Consider the following 18,488-nt stretch of genomic DNA (forward strand, 5'->3'; position numbering starts at 1 on the left):
TGTAACTCCCAGGACACACCGCACAGGGCAAGGCACAGCCATCCTTTACCCTCATTATGCCAAGTTAGCTTCCTTGAACACGAACATTCTTTTATTCTTCCCTGTTCATAGTCTAAAATATTAAAGCAATATCTACTCATTTGAGAAAAATTTAAAAAGACAATTAAGCAAAAAGAGAAAAACAGAATAAAATTCATGTGTAATTATAATAGAGATAGCTGCTGTTAACACTGGGTGTAGAGCCTTTCTGATGCACACGGACACATACACACACACACATACACACAGGAATTGGATCCCTCTGTAAATATTATATAACCTGCTCTTTTTGAGGTATAACTTACACACAGCAAATTTAACTCTTTTTGGTAAACAGTTCTGTGAGTGCTGACAAATGCATACAGTTGAGTAATTGCCCCCACAATCTGTAATCTGCATTTATTTACTTTGCTCTATATTACAACCATATTTCTGTGTCACTAAAGGTAGATCTATATCATTGTTTTTATTCAATGCACGGTGTTCCATCAGACGGATGCAAGCTCATTTATTTTACCAATGGAAACTTTTCAACGCACCTCCCCAGCATTTGTCCTCAGGACAGGGGACAGCTTCCTCCTGCCAGTGCACACAACATCTGCAGCACAGGAGGGGTTCATAGGCCGCCTCACTCACTAACCCTACTAAATACACGCATGGAATGAAATCAGGTCCAGCAGGACGCTAGCAAATGGGGGGTTTTGGTGAAGTGGGGTTTTCTGGTTAACGGAGTTAGAACCCTTCATGTCTCTCCCTTTGTAGTTGGCTCAGCTGCTGCCTGCTCTTGCAGGGCCCCAGCTGCAGGGAGTCCAGGTAGCTGTCTGTGGGCAGTGCTGCTTTTGTCCCGACACCACTGCCCATTCTAGTGGGTGTGGACCTTTCTCTGGGTAGGTCCACACCTGATGGGCACTGGCTCTTTTCTGCAGGCACCCCTGCAGGTCTGGTGCTTCTGTGGGGTGTTGCCACCCACCTGCTGCTGCGCTCAGAAGCCCTCGCAGTGCTAAAACTGTGTGGAGGTCATTGGTCCACTGTGAAGGCTCCTCTTGCTTCTCTTTGAAGTTCTCTTAGAAGAGTGACAAAGTAAGGTGACTTAACACCCACTGTCTGGTGAAAACCACTTGCAGCCCCTGATCTCCCCAGGATTCAAGCATGAGTCCATGGAGAGGGGAGTGGGAGGGTAGGGACCTGGTGGGGTTTCTTGATTGGTGACAGCCACCATATGGCTTTTAGAATTTCTCTTCTTTCTGGTGACAAGTTTTAAATTGAGCCATGTTTCTTTGCTAATTGTATTTGCACTTATGATGAGTTCTACTCTGGGAGAGTCCCTGGTCCTCCAAGCAAATACACTATATCATGTCCATCCACAAGTTCATGAGACACACCTGGGCACATTAGAAGCTCAGTAGTGGTCATAGCTGGACATAATCTAGGATTCCTCCACACTCCCATTTCATAAGCTAATTGTATGTATTTTGCTACAAAAATAGAACTCTTTAGTAAGACAACATAAAATCAAACCCTAAATAGTAACTTTTTTTTGGAATGTATTTAAAGAATAAATGCAATTCGGAGCCAGATTATATAGATTTCACAAAAAACTTACCATGGCTTGATACCTTCTTTGTTGAACGCTTGCTAAATTTTACTCTGAGGTTCTATGAGACCAAAGTGAAGAATCCACTCTGAATTTATCTTTTCTGCAGGAAGAATGCTTCCGGGCTAGCTTGGTAAGATTGCTTTTAAACACTGGCAGGGAAGCCCTTAGCACGGGAAGGCATGGCTTTGCTTCTCTAGCCTCTTAATCTGCCCAGAAACACTGTCTACTGGATCTGGTTACTTTTGGTCCCAATTAATTTTAAATATGTAAACCTACAACATGACAATGGTGTAAGATGTATTGAAACATTTACATTTAAGGAAAAATGTGAATTCCCAGCTCTAGCCCCTCTGTGCTGACTTGGTGTGTCATCACCAAAACCACCGTTGCTAGCTGGTGCATAAAGCAGACTGAACAGACATGGTCCCTGATGCATGGGCGGGCCAGCCTGAAGTGACTGTTGTCTGAGGGTTCCCTGGCCCAGAAGGCCCTCTCTGTACACCCTCCCCACTGCCAGCGTAGCTTCCTTTTTCGAGGGACTTCACAAGACTGCCCAGGACCTTAGGTTTCCAGGGGCTTACATGTTAAGACAAATAAAGTCCTGGAGGCTATTAACTTATTTAAAGCCAATCCATTGGTTCTATGTCTGCCTCCAGCACTGTACAGGGTTGAGGGCTCAAGAGAGAGGAGGGGAACTGACATCATGGAAAATTTATTGCTTGCAGGAAGAGTTTTAAGAGGATGGTTTGAGTTGCTGCAGGCACTATGAAAGGAGAGGAGGTTGTTTTGCAGAGATCCTTTTTGGGCAAAGCTGCTAAGTAAGGCAGGAGGTGTCAGAAACGTTTAGCTAGATGGTCCTAGAGGAGCCAAGGGAACTAGACGTGATGTACGTCTGTGGCTCTTTCAACATTTTCTGTTTACCATTGTCTGCTTTTAGGCCCAGAGATCTTTTAAGTGCCTTTTCAGATGCTTAACTTTGCAGAGATTTTAAAAAGTGGATGTTTGAACAGGTAGAATTGCTGCAGCTTCCACAGGCCACAAATCTGGGTCTTGGGTCTTTGCAATATAATTTCTTTTCTAAGTCAAACTTTTTTTGCATTTTGTCAGCAGTTTGACAGCTATTGCCGACTCTCTGCTACACCTGTTCTCACTAGAGGCATCTAATGATCTCCTAGGTCTGCTTTCCAGAGGGTCCTTCTGTGATGGGCAATGGTTCCCACCTTGTGGTGGTCACACCTGTGTAATCCCTCTCCTTTGAGTGTGGTGGGATCTGTAGCTTGCTTCTAACTTCTAGAATATTGCAAAGGTGGTAGGATGTTACTCTGTGATTAGGTTACATACAATTGGGACTTCTGTCTCACTACCAGACTCTCTCTGTTGTCTTTTAGGCTTGCACTCATTGATGAAGCAAGCTGTCATGTTGGAGGGTCCCCTATGGCAAGAAACAAAGGGTGATCTCTGACCAACAATCAGCTAGGAACTCAGACCCTCTGTTCAACAGGCCTCAGGGAACTAAATTCTGTCAACAAACATGTAAGAGTGGAGGCAGATCCTTCCCCAGTCAAGCCTTCAGATGAGACCCAACCTTGGCGGACACCTTGACTGCAACTTGGGAGAGACCGTGGAACAGAAGACCCTGCTAAACTATGCCTGGATTCCTGGCCCACAGAAGCTGTGAGATAAGAAATGTGTGTTGTTTTAAGTAACTTGGTATGTAACAGTAGATAACTAAAACACCTTTTCAGTCTTAATTCTCTTTGATATTTATTTTCTTCAAGATTTGACTCCTCAGGCCACTCTCATCTCTGCAAATGTCTCCAGCTCTCAACCAGAAGTTGGTGATTCCCAAACCTGTGTCTCCAGGCCAGATCACTCTCCTGAGACCAGAACCCATAAGTTTGATCTAACGGCCATTTACAGAGTTCCATCTGAATATTGTGCAGGCATTTCAGATTCAGAATGTTCAAATCTGCCCCCTCTTCTGTGTTCCCTGACTTGGTATTTTTCACCTCTTTTTATCCAGTTTCCCAATTCTGTGAGTCATCTCACTCCTACCCACAAATCAAATCAATCAGCAAGTTAGGCATTACTACCTTCTACTTCCCCTCTTATATTGAAGAAGCCATTGCTTAAATTCTGGTTCTACATTTCGGGAGTGAGATGAAAAAGTAAAGCCGTTGTCATCCTGGGAATTTTTCTATGCTTGTTTATTTTCCATTAAAATATAAGCAAAGAGTTTAGATGGTGAATATAATTGGGCTCAAAAATTATTGTGTATAAATCATAAATTTGAACTGTTCAACACAACCCATGTTTATACCTATTAAACTTATCTTCCTAAGAAAATTGGAGCAGTTGAATCAACAGTGGTTAGACACTTCCCCTTCTTCTCTAGCAGAGCTTTAGGAAGAAATAGGTCAATAAAATAAAGCCTGCTCTCTTCTTGATGGTGAGGGGTCAGTACCAGCTGTTTTTGCTCAGATGTACAGGAATTGGTAAGGAGGCACCTGAGAAAGATCTGAGTCTACTCCTTTGGTTGTTATTATGTCTGTGCCATAAGGATGAGATCCTGAGACCCAACCTTGACCATCTGGCTCTTTCAAGATGGAAAAAATGTGGATCCCATAGCTGTCCCATGGTATAGAAGGATCCATTAACACTGCCTCTTCTGTAAGGCATGTCATCTGGAGGGGAGTATGCAGGGATGTCCAGAGGTTCCTCTTCAAGGCTTCAAGTCACAACTCTATCCTGATGGTGCTTACATCTGTATCTCTAGCCCAGACCCCTTCCTGAGCTCTAAGCTTGTATATTATCTGCTGAAAGGACGTCTCCATTTGAACATCCTGTAGGCTCCTTAAATCCAACATGTGCCAAACTCCTCCTCAAACCACCCTGTCCCCTGTGTTGTTTACCTCAGTGGGCAATGGAATCATCTATCCAATTTCCCAAGTCATAAAAGAAGTGTCATGCTTAGCATCTCTTTCTCTTCCACGCTCACTTTCAATAAATGGCCATGTTCTGTGGATTCAACTGTCTGAATCTCTCCAATACAAATCTTCATCTTTCTCCCCACTCCCACTACCTTTGTTCAGGCAGTCAGCCTCTCACACACAGAACCAACCTCCAAACAGGTGTCCCTCTCTCTGGACTGGCCCCCACCAAACGATTCTCCATGCTGCTACCATGGTATTTTTAGAACAAAAGTCTGGTTATTTTTCTTTCTTGCTTAAAAACATTCAATGGCTCCCCATTCCCTGCAGGAAAAGGTCAAGGTCAAGCCCTATACAGACCTTGTGTGATCTGGTCCCTCTCTTGATTCCTCTTCTCAACTCCACTCTCATACTTTATGTCCCAGCCATACTGAAGCACTTTTATTTCCTCCCGTATGCCATACTTTCTTTTACATTCAGGTCTTTGCTCATGCAATTTCCCCTGCTCAAAACACTTTCTGCGACCACTCCTCTCTTCCCTTCACCTGACTAGTTCATGGCCTTAGTAATGAGTTATCTTCTCGGAAAACCTTTTTTCTAACATCCTTCTCTCCCATTCGGTCCCACATGATGCTCCCATAGCATCTGTGCTTGCATGATTGGAAGCATTTACCACTTTATATTTAATTTGTTGTTTACTTGTCATTCTCCCACTCTATACTATAATCTCCTTAAATGGCAAGGGCAGTTTCTTGTTCACTCTTGAATTCTCACTGTGTTTGATATGGGGTAGGCACTCAGTAAACATTTTTGGATGGCAAGTTGCAATCTGGACTGTTCAGCTCAATATACATGATAAACAGGCAGACATTAGGCATGGCTACCCATTGTCGCCCACTGTAGATGTGGCTCCACACAGTTGCCCACTTTATTGCCCACTACCAGCATCTGAACAAGTCTCTCAGGAGTAACATACAATTATGGCACATACTGGTTTTCAGCTTTTGACTCTGTTTTCAGTAATCAGTTATAGGCAACGTTGAGTGCATTTAGAGCCCCAATTTTACAGACCTTGAATCCTAATATTATTTTAAGAGTCAGGGACAGGATGGTCTTTTGATAGATCAGACTAATATGTCCTGAGGATAAGACACAGCTATCTTTGACACTCTTCTTTTTAGTTTGTTCCTAATTACTCCCTGTCTGACCATCTCTTCATATCCCCATTCTCTATAGAATCAGAAGGGTAAAATTCTGTTATGTACAGAGAGTGAGAAGAGCTACTACCTAATTATTGCCAGAAAGAAAGTCTCTGCATTAACTATTCTAAAACCAAAGACATCATTTTTTTGGGGGTGGGGGGGTGGGGTAGACTCTAATGCTTAACCAGCTTCTAGGCAATAATACTTTTGGATCAACTCATCCAAATGATACACAGGAAAGTGAGATATTCTGAGAAGTATTACATAGATTTTTTTTTTTGGTTATTTAGAACAGTAAGATGGGCATTTAACACTCACTTTAAAATTTACCCAGCACTTGTGGGACTCCACTGCTCGTCCACCTGTCGACGGAGTGGTACCCTTCTTTTTCTTTTCTTTTCAGACAATTCTTAGCCCATAGTAACCATGGGTGCTCACTGATCCTAGAGCTTTGGGGAAGGTAGGCTACGGTTCCATTCAGGCTCCTGAGGGGATGACCAGCCCTCCCTGTGGCCTGGCTGACCATAGAGATCAAGGCCACCAGGAGAGCAGACCAAAGTGCTTCTTACGTCTGGACCCTTGTCACTGCTGCACCATACTTACCAAAGGCTGGGTCAGAAAAACTATAGCTGTGGAAGATTGCCTGAGGGTAAATGGCCCATCCCTCCTGCAGAGGACCAGGTTTCAAAATTTTAAAAGTGGCAGAACTCCTCCCCCACTTCTTCTTTTATTCATATTTTTGTAAAGAAATATCATGAGCAAGTCCAGTATGTATAACAGATAAAAGTGGAGCTTCCCTGGTTGAAGTCAGGATAATGGATAGGAGGGCGGGAGGGACAGAGTCCCACTCTCCAGTTCCCCGTGCTCTGTGAAGAGGCCAGAGTAGAGCTGCTTTCTGGAATTGTACCTTGGAATCCTACATGAGAAACAGCTCTTACTGCAGGATATTGCTAAGGACACTGTCTTCCTCTCATACTGCATCCTTTCTAGAAGGATCCATACAAGAAATTTCTCACAGGTCTCACTTCCAGGAATCCACGTGTTTTTTTTTTTTTTTAATATTTGATTTATATTTTTATCTTATGGAGGCCATGACTTATGCCTCTCTTCCCCTCTCAGCCCCTAGGAAGCACAGAGCTGATTTTGTAAGCTCTCGCCAGCAGTGTCTCAGGACTTCCCTGCACACATTTTATGAATTGTAGGCATTAAGTCAGGAAGTGAGGTATCATTTCTACTTTATTTTCCTTTTACTCTGGCTTTCATTTTATTTTTATTGAATCATCTATCTTACACATGTGTGTACATTACCTCAAATTCTTTCTGGAATAAAACAGGATAAAAATAAACACATGGATGCATAATTATATTTTAAAAATTACCTAAGAGATAGCCTTCAGCAGCCATTGTGTGACAGCACTTACCTCATTGGGGTGGAATCCATCGACGGGTTCAATGAGCTGCCAGGGCTGTCCACCTCTCTTCTTCCACTCCTCTGTGACTGCAGGGCACACACATAATCAGAGGGTTAGAGACACCCTTCCACAAGCAATGATCAGTGTTCCAGGGCAAGGACTGCATGAAAAATGTCGTCAGGGCTGCTCACTTCCCTCCCGGGCCGATGCTTGCCCAGACACGGCTGCCTCTGAGCTGTTACCTGGGGCGGTGGGCTTTCTAAATGGAAATGATGTCCTGTTGTATGATTTTTTTCTAACTCAGGAAGAAAATATGTGAGTGTTGGATGAATGCAGTTTGTGTAGCAAGGAGAATGGTGGGGAAAGATGAGCTCTAACATATTCAACACCCATTTAAGTCCATCTCATTTCTCAGTGGCCAGTAGGCCAGTATTGCAAGAGCAAGATGGGAAAATTAAACATTTTGTTAACATTTCCTCTTATGGGCTGCCATTTTCAGACACCGCCTGCGTATATCAAGCAATCATCATTAAAAATCACTCAGTTTGTGAGAAATATAATTATGTAAAATTATCTCAACATCACATTTAGAGTGAGTATGGCTACAGAGAAAATATTATGAGCCCCAAAGTGATAAAAAGCAATAAAACTCTCCTTCAAAAGGGCGCAGAGACCAAGAGTGTCAGTTCCTGCAAGGGAACAGCACAAGTTAACTCTACATTGTAATACTGTATAGTCAATGAGAACTCCTTAAGGACATTTCAGGTCCCTAGAGAACCTCCAGAGAGAAAACTGTGAAACCTGCTGCTCCCAGCATAGCCCTTGCCCTGACTTCTTGGCGTCCAGAGAGAGGAGCAAGCATAGCTAAGATTCTTCCATCTTCACCCCACGAAAAACTCAAGCTCAGGGATCTGTGCCCTCTTTGCTTTTCCCCCACTCGCCCCAAGGGAAGGAATGGAAATTCTGTTGGCGGCTTTGATTGGACAAGAGAAGCTGGACTTTCCCAGAGCTGAATCAATACTGTGCTGCTTTTGTAATTAGTCTTAATATCACAGCACGCCATCTCCACTCGCTACCCAGTCCCTGTCCCCAGGGGGGCTGCAAACACTGCTGCCCTTCTCAGAGCTCGGAAAACAATTCCTGCTGGTGGTTTGGAGTCCCACACACGGGATCACCAATTCCTGTTGGCCTCTTCCTGGCAGAAGAGCCACCAGTGAGCCACTCTTTTATATTTTGCTGTCTGGGTTTTATTGGAGTTTGTTAGAAGAAGTAGCTCCTGGAACATGGCCTTTGCGTTTCTTGTGAAACTCGAATTGAGGACATCGTCCACCCTGTCCTGCACATGGAGGCCTAAGGGAGGAAGTGTTGCTGGTTAATGATGTATCTCTCTGAAGGAATGGTATGGACTGCTCTTCTGATAGGAAGCTCAGAGCTGCAGTGATGCTTAAACCACACTAACTCTTATGAAGCCTTATTTGTTCCGCTGAGCCAGCTTGCAGACCTCAACAGTTTCTTTCCTGCCTTTGGCCGTAGGTGTCCTATAAAAGGCAGAACCTCCGGGAAGCTTGCTTGGCTCCATCTCCAGTTGCCTTGCTGTTCTGACTGTTTTTTAAGGCACGACCCTGGAATCAGATTTTCTGCTTCAGGTTCAATTCTGGCTGCTCTGCCTTTCCCTCTAGATCCTGTGGGTCCCAGACTGCCCTCCCTGGGTGTGTGATGCTGGTCGAGCCCATCCCTGCCAGTCTCGACCCACCTGCTGTGCATTCACCCACGCTTGGTTCAGGATCTCCTTCTCCCCCTCGCCTGGTGGAGGATGGGCCAGTTTCCTACTCTTTTTTGGAGGTCCTGCTTTTCTACTTTCTAACTTTATGCTGATTCTCTATCTGAGCCCCCTCCAATCCAAACATCCAGCAAGTTACCGTTAACGGAGCACCAAGCATTCGGAAGAGTTTCTTTAAATGCAGAGCCAATGTCACCCCCACTGAGCCACCTCAGTGTTTTTTTGTAGTGTTCACCTCATCGCTATCTTGCAGTCCCACAGAGTCTCAGCACAAAAATCAACCACAATGGGGAAAAGTCCAGCCCAGGTAAGACGTCAGCCTCCCTGTCCCCTCCGTGACTTCAGAGGTGACATCACTTCCACTCTACTTGTGTTCCTTTACTTCACCGAAGTTCTCAATGAACTTCTCGTCCTTTCTCCTTTTATTTTTAGTTTTGTTTCACCTTATGCTATGCAAATGTTAAAAAGAGAAAGAAAAGAAAGAATGAAAGAAAATCTCTATCAGATGTTAAGAAATTTCCAGGCAGTGCTAAAAAGATGATGGGAATTGAGCCCAGTCAAGAGCTCAGACAGAGCCTGCTGACAAGTTGTAAAGAGTTGGAAGAATAAGACACAGGATTGTATTAAAGAGATACACAGCAAGCCACGGACCTGAGGCGTGCCACCCATACCCCCAACCCAGTGAGGGTAGGAAGCTCTTACAACAGAGAACGTTGAGTGACACATTGAATCCAAACCTGTGCCTTCACTGGCCAAGAGAAAATTCAGGAAAGAATTATAGTGACCTGGAGATTTGGAAAATCAATAGTGGAAAGCAAATTTGAGCCTATTAAGGAAACACTGTTTAAGCCAAGATTGTGTTTCTTGAGAGAAATGTTTATTAGGAGCCCTAAATTAAAAGGTCAGACTTGCTTACACCTGAGTTTCCTGTACTGTGATTCAATTTTGGCACCTAGGCTTAACATTAGTCTAGGCTATTTCCATTTTGATTTGAATTTTATGTGCATTACTAACTATCAAACTAAAAACTACAGCCCTTAGAGGGAGGGAGGGGTGGTGATAGAAATTATACTTCATGGAACAAATGGACATAATTCAGTCATCAGCGTTAGTGACTGTTTTTGAAAATGAGAAGGGATGATCACTCCCTTCTACTCCCCTTGGAGGTTTGAGCAATCTCATAATGTGGGGACTATGAAAAGAAAACTGAGGAACAAAAGCATCAAGAAAAGAGAAGGGATATTTACTTGCCAAGTGTTGCAAGGGATCAGGGGCATACCCTAGGGTGGGGCAGTGGGAGAGGTCCACGTTTTATCATCACTGGACTCCGGCAATTCTCAGCGATGGCAGTGATAACATACTCCTCTCTGCCAGGAAACATGTTCCATGACCCCCCCACATTGATAGGACACTACAAGGGGGTCCAGCCTTTGGAAGGACTTGTCACATAGAATAATCCAATAGGTATTAAAGGAAATGACGCAGGTTACCAAGGCTACAACCAGTCTATTCACGCTGGAAAACATCGTTTTCTCACATGACAATTGTGTCCGCGAGGGTTACCAGTCATTGCATATCTGCAGACATCAGCATTACAATACTTGAAGAGAGAGTCAGTAACTCATAGGCAGGAGTTTAAGGCTTTACCTGTATTGTGACTAGTGCTAGACAGGGCGACCCTTTTTAGTTTGTTTATCTCAGGGTGAAATTTTGCCTTCTTAGAATAGATGCAATACCCGACAGTGGTCTCTATTTCTTCCCTGGTTGATTTTAGAGTGGAAGGTCCAAGTTGGGGTAGCATGGTAAGCCGGCCAGTTTCCTTCCTACCTGGGACCATAATTGAAAATAATAAATGAATTCCTATTTGTTCTTCAGAAAACCTGAATTAAACTTCTCGAATGATCATGAACAAGCTCTTGGGATTTGGCGTACAATGTATTTTCTTTATCTGTAAAGTCAAACTCTGCTGCTGACCAGCTTTTCACAGATGCAATAGAAATCACAGAAGAAGATTCATAAAACACTTGGTAGCTCCTTGATGAACAACAACACTAGCAGATATCTAAAAAGAGAAATCTCCATTCTGGTCAGCACTGTGAAGTCACTGGTTATTTTTACAAACACATACATGGAGGGAACTAAGAACCAGGTTTACTCCAATTGAGTTGACTTGCAAGTGGAGGGCAGCTGGTGGTGTATTTAAACTGTCAGTGTAAAAATGGCCTTGTCAGCCAAGTGGCATTTTCCTTCCTCTGTTTGGGAGGTGTGGTACAGACGAAGAAAAAAGACATCACCTGCTCGGGCTGGCATTTTCTGAAGGAAGGAAAAATTGCTGCCTCTGTTTAGTTCATAACCAGTTGGAGGATGAGTCAGCAAGAGACTAAAAAGAGTCTTTGGAGATGAGCAATCATCTTTCAGGGCTGGACTGAGGCTGACAGACTGGAGAACAGATAGGTCTCATGCTTACCCTCAAGGGACAGGGACCCTCAATTGTGATTTGCTCTGTCACAGGGTGTAAAATTATAAATCTCATATGAAAAATGAAGATATTTGTGATGCAATAGTCAGCTCCAATATGAAATAAGAGGAGAGATTTTCATGTGACTATTAAGACTGCAGGTTTAATAAGTGGCTCTATAGGGTTTTTATTTCTGCTAGAAGGAGACTGCAGGGATAATGGAATATATTTCCACCATAGCTTCCTCCAAGTAACTCAAAGTGATTCACAGGCATGACTGGTGGAGGTGGTTTGGACATTGAAAGAGAATAAACATTTATTATCCATCTATCATAAACCCTGGAAGGATGTAGTAGGTGTTTTACATATATTGATTTCAGACGGCAGTGAAATCATGGGTGGTGGGAGGATGTCAGCTAACAGTTATTGAGTCCTTACTACATTACAAGCGTTGTCTCAATCCCTACATAAACCCTACAGTTTAGTTATTGCTACATTCCACAAAAGGAAACAAAAGCTAAGTGGTTAATTTACTCGAGGTTACACTGCTATTCTGTGGTTGAGTTGGGATAGGAACATAGTTCTATCTCTATCTCTATCCATCTATAATAGCACATTGCACCCACATGAGGTAGACCGGATTTCCAGGATGATGAGCTGCTCAGGTGTGGAAGGTTACTCACAGAGATGGATCTGGGAGTGGATGATCTGCCTACTCTGGAAAATGCTAAAATGTCAAAGTAAAAATTTCCCTCGTGGTAGTCTAACTTTGGGCATAAGTCAAGCCTTTAGCATAGTTCCTGAAAACTAGAAAAAAGTTCCAGCTCTTTCAGAAGTGTACACGGAGGCACCTAGATGTTAAATGTATGACACTGCATTAGATGTTCATGGAGGCAGATCCCAGGTACCCTTTCCTCTGCCCCTACTCTCCTCCCAGTGTGTCCATATGTCTTCCCTGGTGGAGTACCTACTAACTTCATAAGGAGAAGGAGAAGAGGGTCCTGTACCAAATCTAGATCTTTACATTTATTTATTTATTTTTTTGGTGAGGAAGATTGTCCCTGAGCTATCATCTGTGCCAATCTTCCTCTATTTTTTGTATGAGCGACACTGCCATAGCATGGCTTGATGAGCGGTGTGTGGGTCCACACCCGGGATCTGAACCCGTGAACCCCGGGCTGCCAAAGCGGAGCGCACGAACTCAACCACTATGCCACTGGGCCAGGCCCCACATTTACTTTTAATAAATGTCACGAAATTACAAAATCTCAGGAAATTCCTTGAACTGTTGATGAGAATTGCCAAGTGTGGAGAAATACCTAGGAGGTTTCTCAGTAAGGTGACCAACTGCCATGTTGATGTAGAATGTTCAGTTCAGTTTAACTGAACTTTTTGCTTTTTACTGCATTTGTTGTTGCTGTGAGGACAAGAACAGGCTGAGAAATCTCTGCTTCTAAGCACATGGAATGCTGGCCAGTACTGGGTCAGGGATAAAGCTCTTCTCTCTATACCCTGCACGAAGATAAGGACTGTTCTGTTTTGTTGACAACTACATTCTCAGCACCTGCACAGCACATAGTAGAACTAAGTAAAAATCTGATAACTAACTGAGTAAGTTCTTAATCTTGGAGCATTATAGAGCCCCATTTATTAAATTTTAATGTGAGTTATGGATCATCTGTGAATTATGTTAAAATGTGGATTCTGATTAGGTAGGTCCTAATTAGGAGCGGGACCTGGGGTTCTGCATTTATAACTAGCCTCCAGGTGGTGTGGATGCTGCTCATTCTGAACCACGTGTTGAGTAGCAAGGGGGTGAGGGAATGGTACTATTTTCTGGGTACCGGCTATGTACCAAGCATGGCATTTAGGAGGATTACACATTATTTCATATAATCATCATAAAGATTTACGTAGATATGGTATCCCCATTTCCAGGTCTGGAAAGGAGAGTTTAGACATGTTCAGGGAATTGCCTACAGTCCCAAAGATAATAAATAACAGAGCTAGAGATTACTTTGGAAAATGAAAAAGTTCCATGTGAATGTTAGACATTATTATATTTTTAATAACTTTATCTATATTCAAGGTTGATCATGATCAAAAATCACTTGGTGGTGCATTTGTCTATACCAGGAATTCATTAATGAGTCTTTAACTCTGCATTTTAATGAGAGGTTATTTATCAAAATGTCTCTCCCTGTGAGAGAAATATGTATCACCTAGGCAGGAAATCTAGTTAGGGGAGATCAGTCTTGTTGAAAAGATGCTCAGAATTGAAGTACTAGAGTCTGCACTGCAAAACTTGTCAGCTAATATAATATTTGACAATTGATGATGGCCATCTGCTTCATCCCAGATGCTTGGGCTGGGGTGAGGGGGGTGTTGGTGGTGGCGAGATAGAGATGACACACTCTGGTTGAGAAATCATCCATCCTTTGCATGCATTGTAAAGCTTTTCATTAGCATCATCTCAGCTGGCAATCAATCAACAGGAGGCTTTTCTCCTGTACAACAATTGCTTAGCAATGAAAATGAGACTGGAAGGATTAAAGTTAATAAATAATAATTTTTCAGAGTCAAGAGGTAAAGGATAAATCAGTAGCTCCAGTAATCATGCCTGTTTTTGTGTGACCCCTCATCAGTGACCCCAGTGTTCGGACAGAATGTCAGAAAAGAAACCATAATGCTCTTTCCAGAAAGCTGAGATACGGGTTGTCCACTTTGCCACAGGCAAACCTGAGGTCCCTCTCTTAGAGACTCTGATTAGTTTCATCATGTAGTGTCTGGGAATCTGCACTGTTACTGAGTCCCTAGGTAATTCAGTGCCCACTATGAAAGGCAGTGCCCTGTCCTGCATTCCTGTCACACTCATCTTTAGCCCATAGGTAAGCGGGGCATTACTAAGCTGGCAAGAATATGTTAGGTGATTCCATTGACCTGTTGGCCCAAAGCTTTTCCCAACTGGTCCCTGACTCGATTGCTTCAGGAATTCTAAAAGGATGTTAAAATAAGGAGGTGATGCTGAGCTTTCACCTTCCCAGAAAGAGTCTTACACTTTATCTTTTTTTTTTTAATACACAGAACTATTAATGTGTCAGAATGGGCAGGAGTGACTCTGCCTAATCTACCGCCTGCTGGCTTATAAACGCCTTGCCCAGGTGGGCTCTAAACTGTAGCTGCTGCTTTTGTCTTATGTCGGTTCCTAAACCAAGCAAAACTTACTTTCTCGGAAGTCAAAATCCATGTAGAAAAGATTGAAGTTTGTAAATTTCTCGCTGGTTGCAATTTTTTTCAGTGTATTGGAGAGTTGTTCTGCTCTCTGAGTACAAAGGAAAAAGAGAGAATTCCATGAAGCCCAGACTTTGACTTTAGTGAGACAATTCAGGCAGAACAAAGAAATCCACAGTCCCCACCCCCATTCCAAGCCATCAGTAGAAAGCAGCTCTGCATATTAAATTCTACTCACGCACAAGCGGCCAACGAACACACAAAACTGTCAAAATTCATTAGGAACCAAATCACTACAAATTAAAGTAATAAGACACCACTTCCCCCTCATGGGATTGGCAAAGAAAAGATGAACAATCATGATAATACAGATATTGCCATGGGATAGGTGATTGAGAATGTCAATTTGTTTAACCTATCTAGAGAGCAGTTTGGCAATGTGGATCAAATCATTACACATGGCGTACCCTTTGACCCAATAACTTTTCTAGGAATTTGTCTTATGGAAATAGACATGGTACACAAAGACATACATCTATATATATAGACACAAAAGTTCATCACAATGCTATTTATCATAGTGAAAAATTGGAAACAACCTCTAAGTCCAACACCAGGGGAGGAAATAAATCATAGTACATTCAGATGCTGTACACTCTAAATGATTACCAAATTACGACATGGAGGAATAATTTATGAACATTGGAAGGCATAAAATGATATGTGTGTTCTGATGCTATGTAGGCAAAACCCCAAAAATATCTGTCTATGAAAGTAATATCGGAAAGACATACACACATATTAACTTTGGGTGGTGAGATTTTGGGTGTTTTGTATTATTTTTCTTTGTGCTTTTTTACATTCTCCAAGTTTTTCTTTAATTGAAATATATTTGTTTTGTAAAAAACATTCAATAAATCTTACAAAGAGATTATTCACCAACTGTGAAAGAGGTGCGTGAACCAGGGGTTCCCTCAGAGAAGAGAGGCAGACTCCGAAGCACCTGGTCCTCACTTACCTCGGGAGGACTCCAGTCATGCCTAGAGCCTAGCCTTGCTCCCTTCTCTGTGCCTCTACAAATACGCTAGAACCAGCTTTGAAAGGGGTGTGTGTGTGTATGTGTGTACATGCATGTGTGCATACAAGAGAGACAGGCATACACAGAGACAGTGACTGAGAGACACAGTAAGGGCGACAGACCCAGCGTGAGGAAGAAGGAGACAAACACGGCACCCCACATTCTCTTGGCTCCTCAAGTACCCCAGCAGTTTGATGTTTTTATTCATCAGCTTGGAGGCTATCACTCTGCCAAAATCCCCTCTCTCGTGAAAACACTGCAGCAAACACAGGGAAAGAATGATCAAAGACGGAATCAAAGAGCCCGCAACAGTCCTACCTCTGTAGTGAGAGTCCGGAGCGTCTTGTTGGAAGACATCCAGCCAAGGCAGGGGCTGACCTGAGAGCAGGAAAACACCACTTTGATTACAGGGGAACAGCGCTCATAGCGGGGAGTGTGGCCTTGAAACAAGTCAGTACGAGCTCACCTGGACACAGCTCAGGAAGGAGTAGAAATGCGCATAGGTCACGTCCTTATTTAGCTGGCCTGGAAGACAGAGAGGTCTGGTATGTTGCATGCACTTGGGTAGAGCAGCCAACAAGGGACACTTGTGGGTGACCCTGCCTCCTTGCAGAAGGGGGGCAGTTCCAGGGACCTGCCTTGATTTTTCATTCGGTGTTGCTCTTGAAGAATGCCTGGGCTTTCCTTCTTTCTGAGCCCCCTAGAAATTCAGACCCAGAGTTGGGGAGGGGCCCTAAGGAGATTACTCCCATCTTTAGTGCTTGGCATGGGTGAGGGCAGCGTCTGAGGGGCCTGACCTTATCCGGACCCCAGATAGGGGGATACAAGGGCACCGCATGGACCAGAATACCACTAACAAAGGACTTTGCAGGACAGTGGCTTTCTCCTGGCAAGGGAGTGAAATGCCAAGTTCCCATGAGGCACAGGGAACCTTCAAGGTGGTAGTTGACCAAATCCTCCTTTCCACATTTATGAAACCCTCAGGTCTGACCCAATTATCCCGTACTGAGGACCTGAAAGCACATTCTGAGTGTCTGAAGGTCTGACCGTGTGCTGTCCCGCAGTTTGGTGAACTGAAGGCCTCCAAAAGTGCTTGGGTGGCCACCGGCTGGGGGAGGCCAGCACATTATACCCCTTCAGGCCCAGGGGATATTTTATCTGAGCCCTAATTAGTAGATATGCTCTACACTTATTTTTTAGTGCAGGTTAAAGAGGTCCATACGAATAAAGGTGATAAGTGCCATACGCGAGTTCATCCAGAGCCATTCCAAACATTAGTCATAGACCCAGAATCTTCTCTCTGCTCACACATCTCCCCTCTCTCTCCCTCTTCCAGCATATCCACCCCCAGAGGCAATTCAGCTTTCATGCTGTGGCTAAGACACAAAATCCAGGCTCTCCCAAATCTCAGGTGTCAAAGACTGACGTCTTATCCATTAACACTTCTCTCATGCTTGAAAAAATAAAGGAAAACAATAGGACCTATCTTGGAGCGAAGAGAAAGGTTGAAGGTGATGGAACACAGTCTGATTTTTCACTTATACCTCAGATCAGTTAGACTGAAAGATTCAATTTTCTTGTCTTAGAGGAAAAATATATTATCTCTCTGTGTGGGTGAGTGAATCCCAAGACTGGAAAACCACAAGCTTATTATCACCATTCAAGTCGCAGTTACACACCAGCCCTTCTCTGTTCTCCAAAAGTGTCTGCATCTTCACATTTTAGATGAATCCCAAGCCACTGGCTTCTGTCTTTGCAGTCGTTTTACAGCCTCAACATGGAGCCCTGAGCTCCCATCTTTCTCTAAGATCCTGCTTTCTATCACTGAGGCGTCTTTCCCTCTATTTTTTTTTTTGTGTGTGTGTTTTTTATAATTTACCTCCTTTCTGCATGTGTCCCTGCCTGTCTCAGTCAGCCCAGCTGCAGTGATGGACACCTCCAACCTGCATTCCCCACCCTCGATCCTCTGTGTGCCCGAATGACTTGGCTCTTGCCCCCTGCTGGGACTGCCCCTGATCTGCAGCCTTCCCTCTGCCATCTTGTTTCTTTGTTGGGACCAGGCCTTGTAATAAAACTTAGGTAGCTTGGCTGGGGCCCTGACACCCTGCTTGGTCCTGACAGGTCCCCTCTCCCTGAGAGGTGGCCTCTCTCTTTCCACTGCCCAGTGTCTGAAGTCTCTTCAACCTGGGGGAGGTGGCAGCTCATGCCTGACCACAGGTGACACTCCTGCACCCTCTCATTGCCACCTACAGGCCTGGATTGCTCTGTTATCCAGAGGGACTGGAGTTTGTCCTGCTCCTGGATACTGGGGACTCATCTGCTGGCCCTCCCTTGGGGGTTAAGCCCAGCCATGGGCTTGTTACATCACAGCTTACTCCCCTCTTCCTAGTGTCCTACTGCTGAGGTCCCAGCACACCTTAGGATGAGACCACAAGGCATGTCCTCCTTCTGGACCTTCTCTAAATCACTGCCCCTTTCCCCTCTATCTCCTTGCTATTGTGGCATGGACTCTAATTGGAGCAAGTTGATATAGAGAAAATCCTTAGATGAGTAGCGAGTCTGTTGAACAGGATAAGGGCATGTTAGCTGTAGTTAGAAGATAACTGGAAAAGGTGTAAGGAGTTGGTTTCCCTTCTCTCTGGTATTTCTGCCTATTAGGGGGTAGAGTGACTGTGGCTGGTCATGTGGAATGTTGGTTAGGAGTGCTTGTGCTGGGCTTATGATATAAAGAAACAGAATAGGGAAAAGAGCTCTTATGTTT

The 18,488-nt window shown here is 43.8% G+C and overlaps 1 protein-coding gene across 1 annotated transcript in view; it reads right to left on the reverse strand.

Moving 5' to 3' along the window:
- Positions 1-18,488, reverse strand: part of AOAH (acyloxyacyl hydrolase) — a 188,646-nt gene that overhangs the window by 4,104 nt on the left and 166,054 nt on the right. The window contains exons 17-20 of the mRNA XM_004418824.3: positions 16,194-16,252; positions 16,046-16,105; positions 14,644-14,740; positions 7,190-7,266 (exon numbers count right to left, since the gene is read on the reverse strand). Coding sequence (XP_004418881.1) covers positions 7,190-7,266; positions 14,644-14,740; positions 16,046-16,105; positions 16,194-16,252 — 293 coding nt within the window. The remainder of the gene's footprint in view (positions 1-7,189; positions 7,267-14,643; positions 14,741-16,045; positions 16,106-16,193; positions 16,253-18,488) is intronic.

Source organism: Ceratotherium simum, chromosome 1 (genome assembly GCF_057802395.1).
Source record: "Ceratotherium simum simum isolate JZ-2026a chromosome 1, ASM5780239v1, whole genome shotgun sequence".
Lineage (NCBI taxonomy): Eukaryota > Metazoa > Chordata > Mammalia > Perissodactyla > Rhinocerotidae > Ceratotherium > Ceratotherium simum.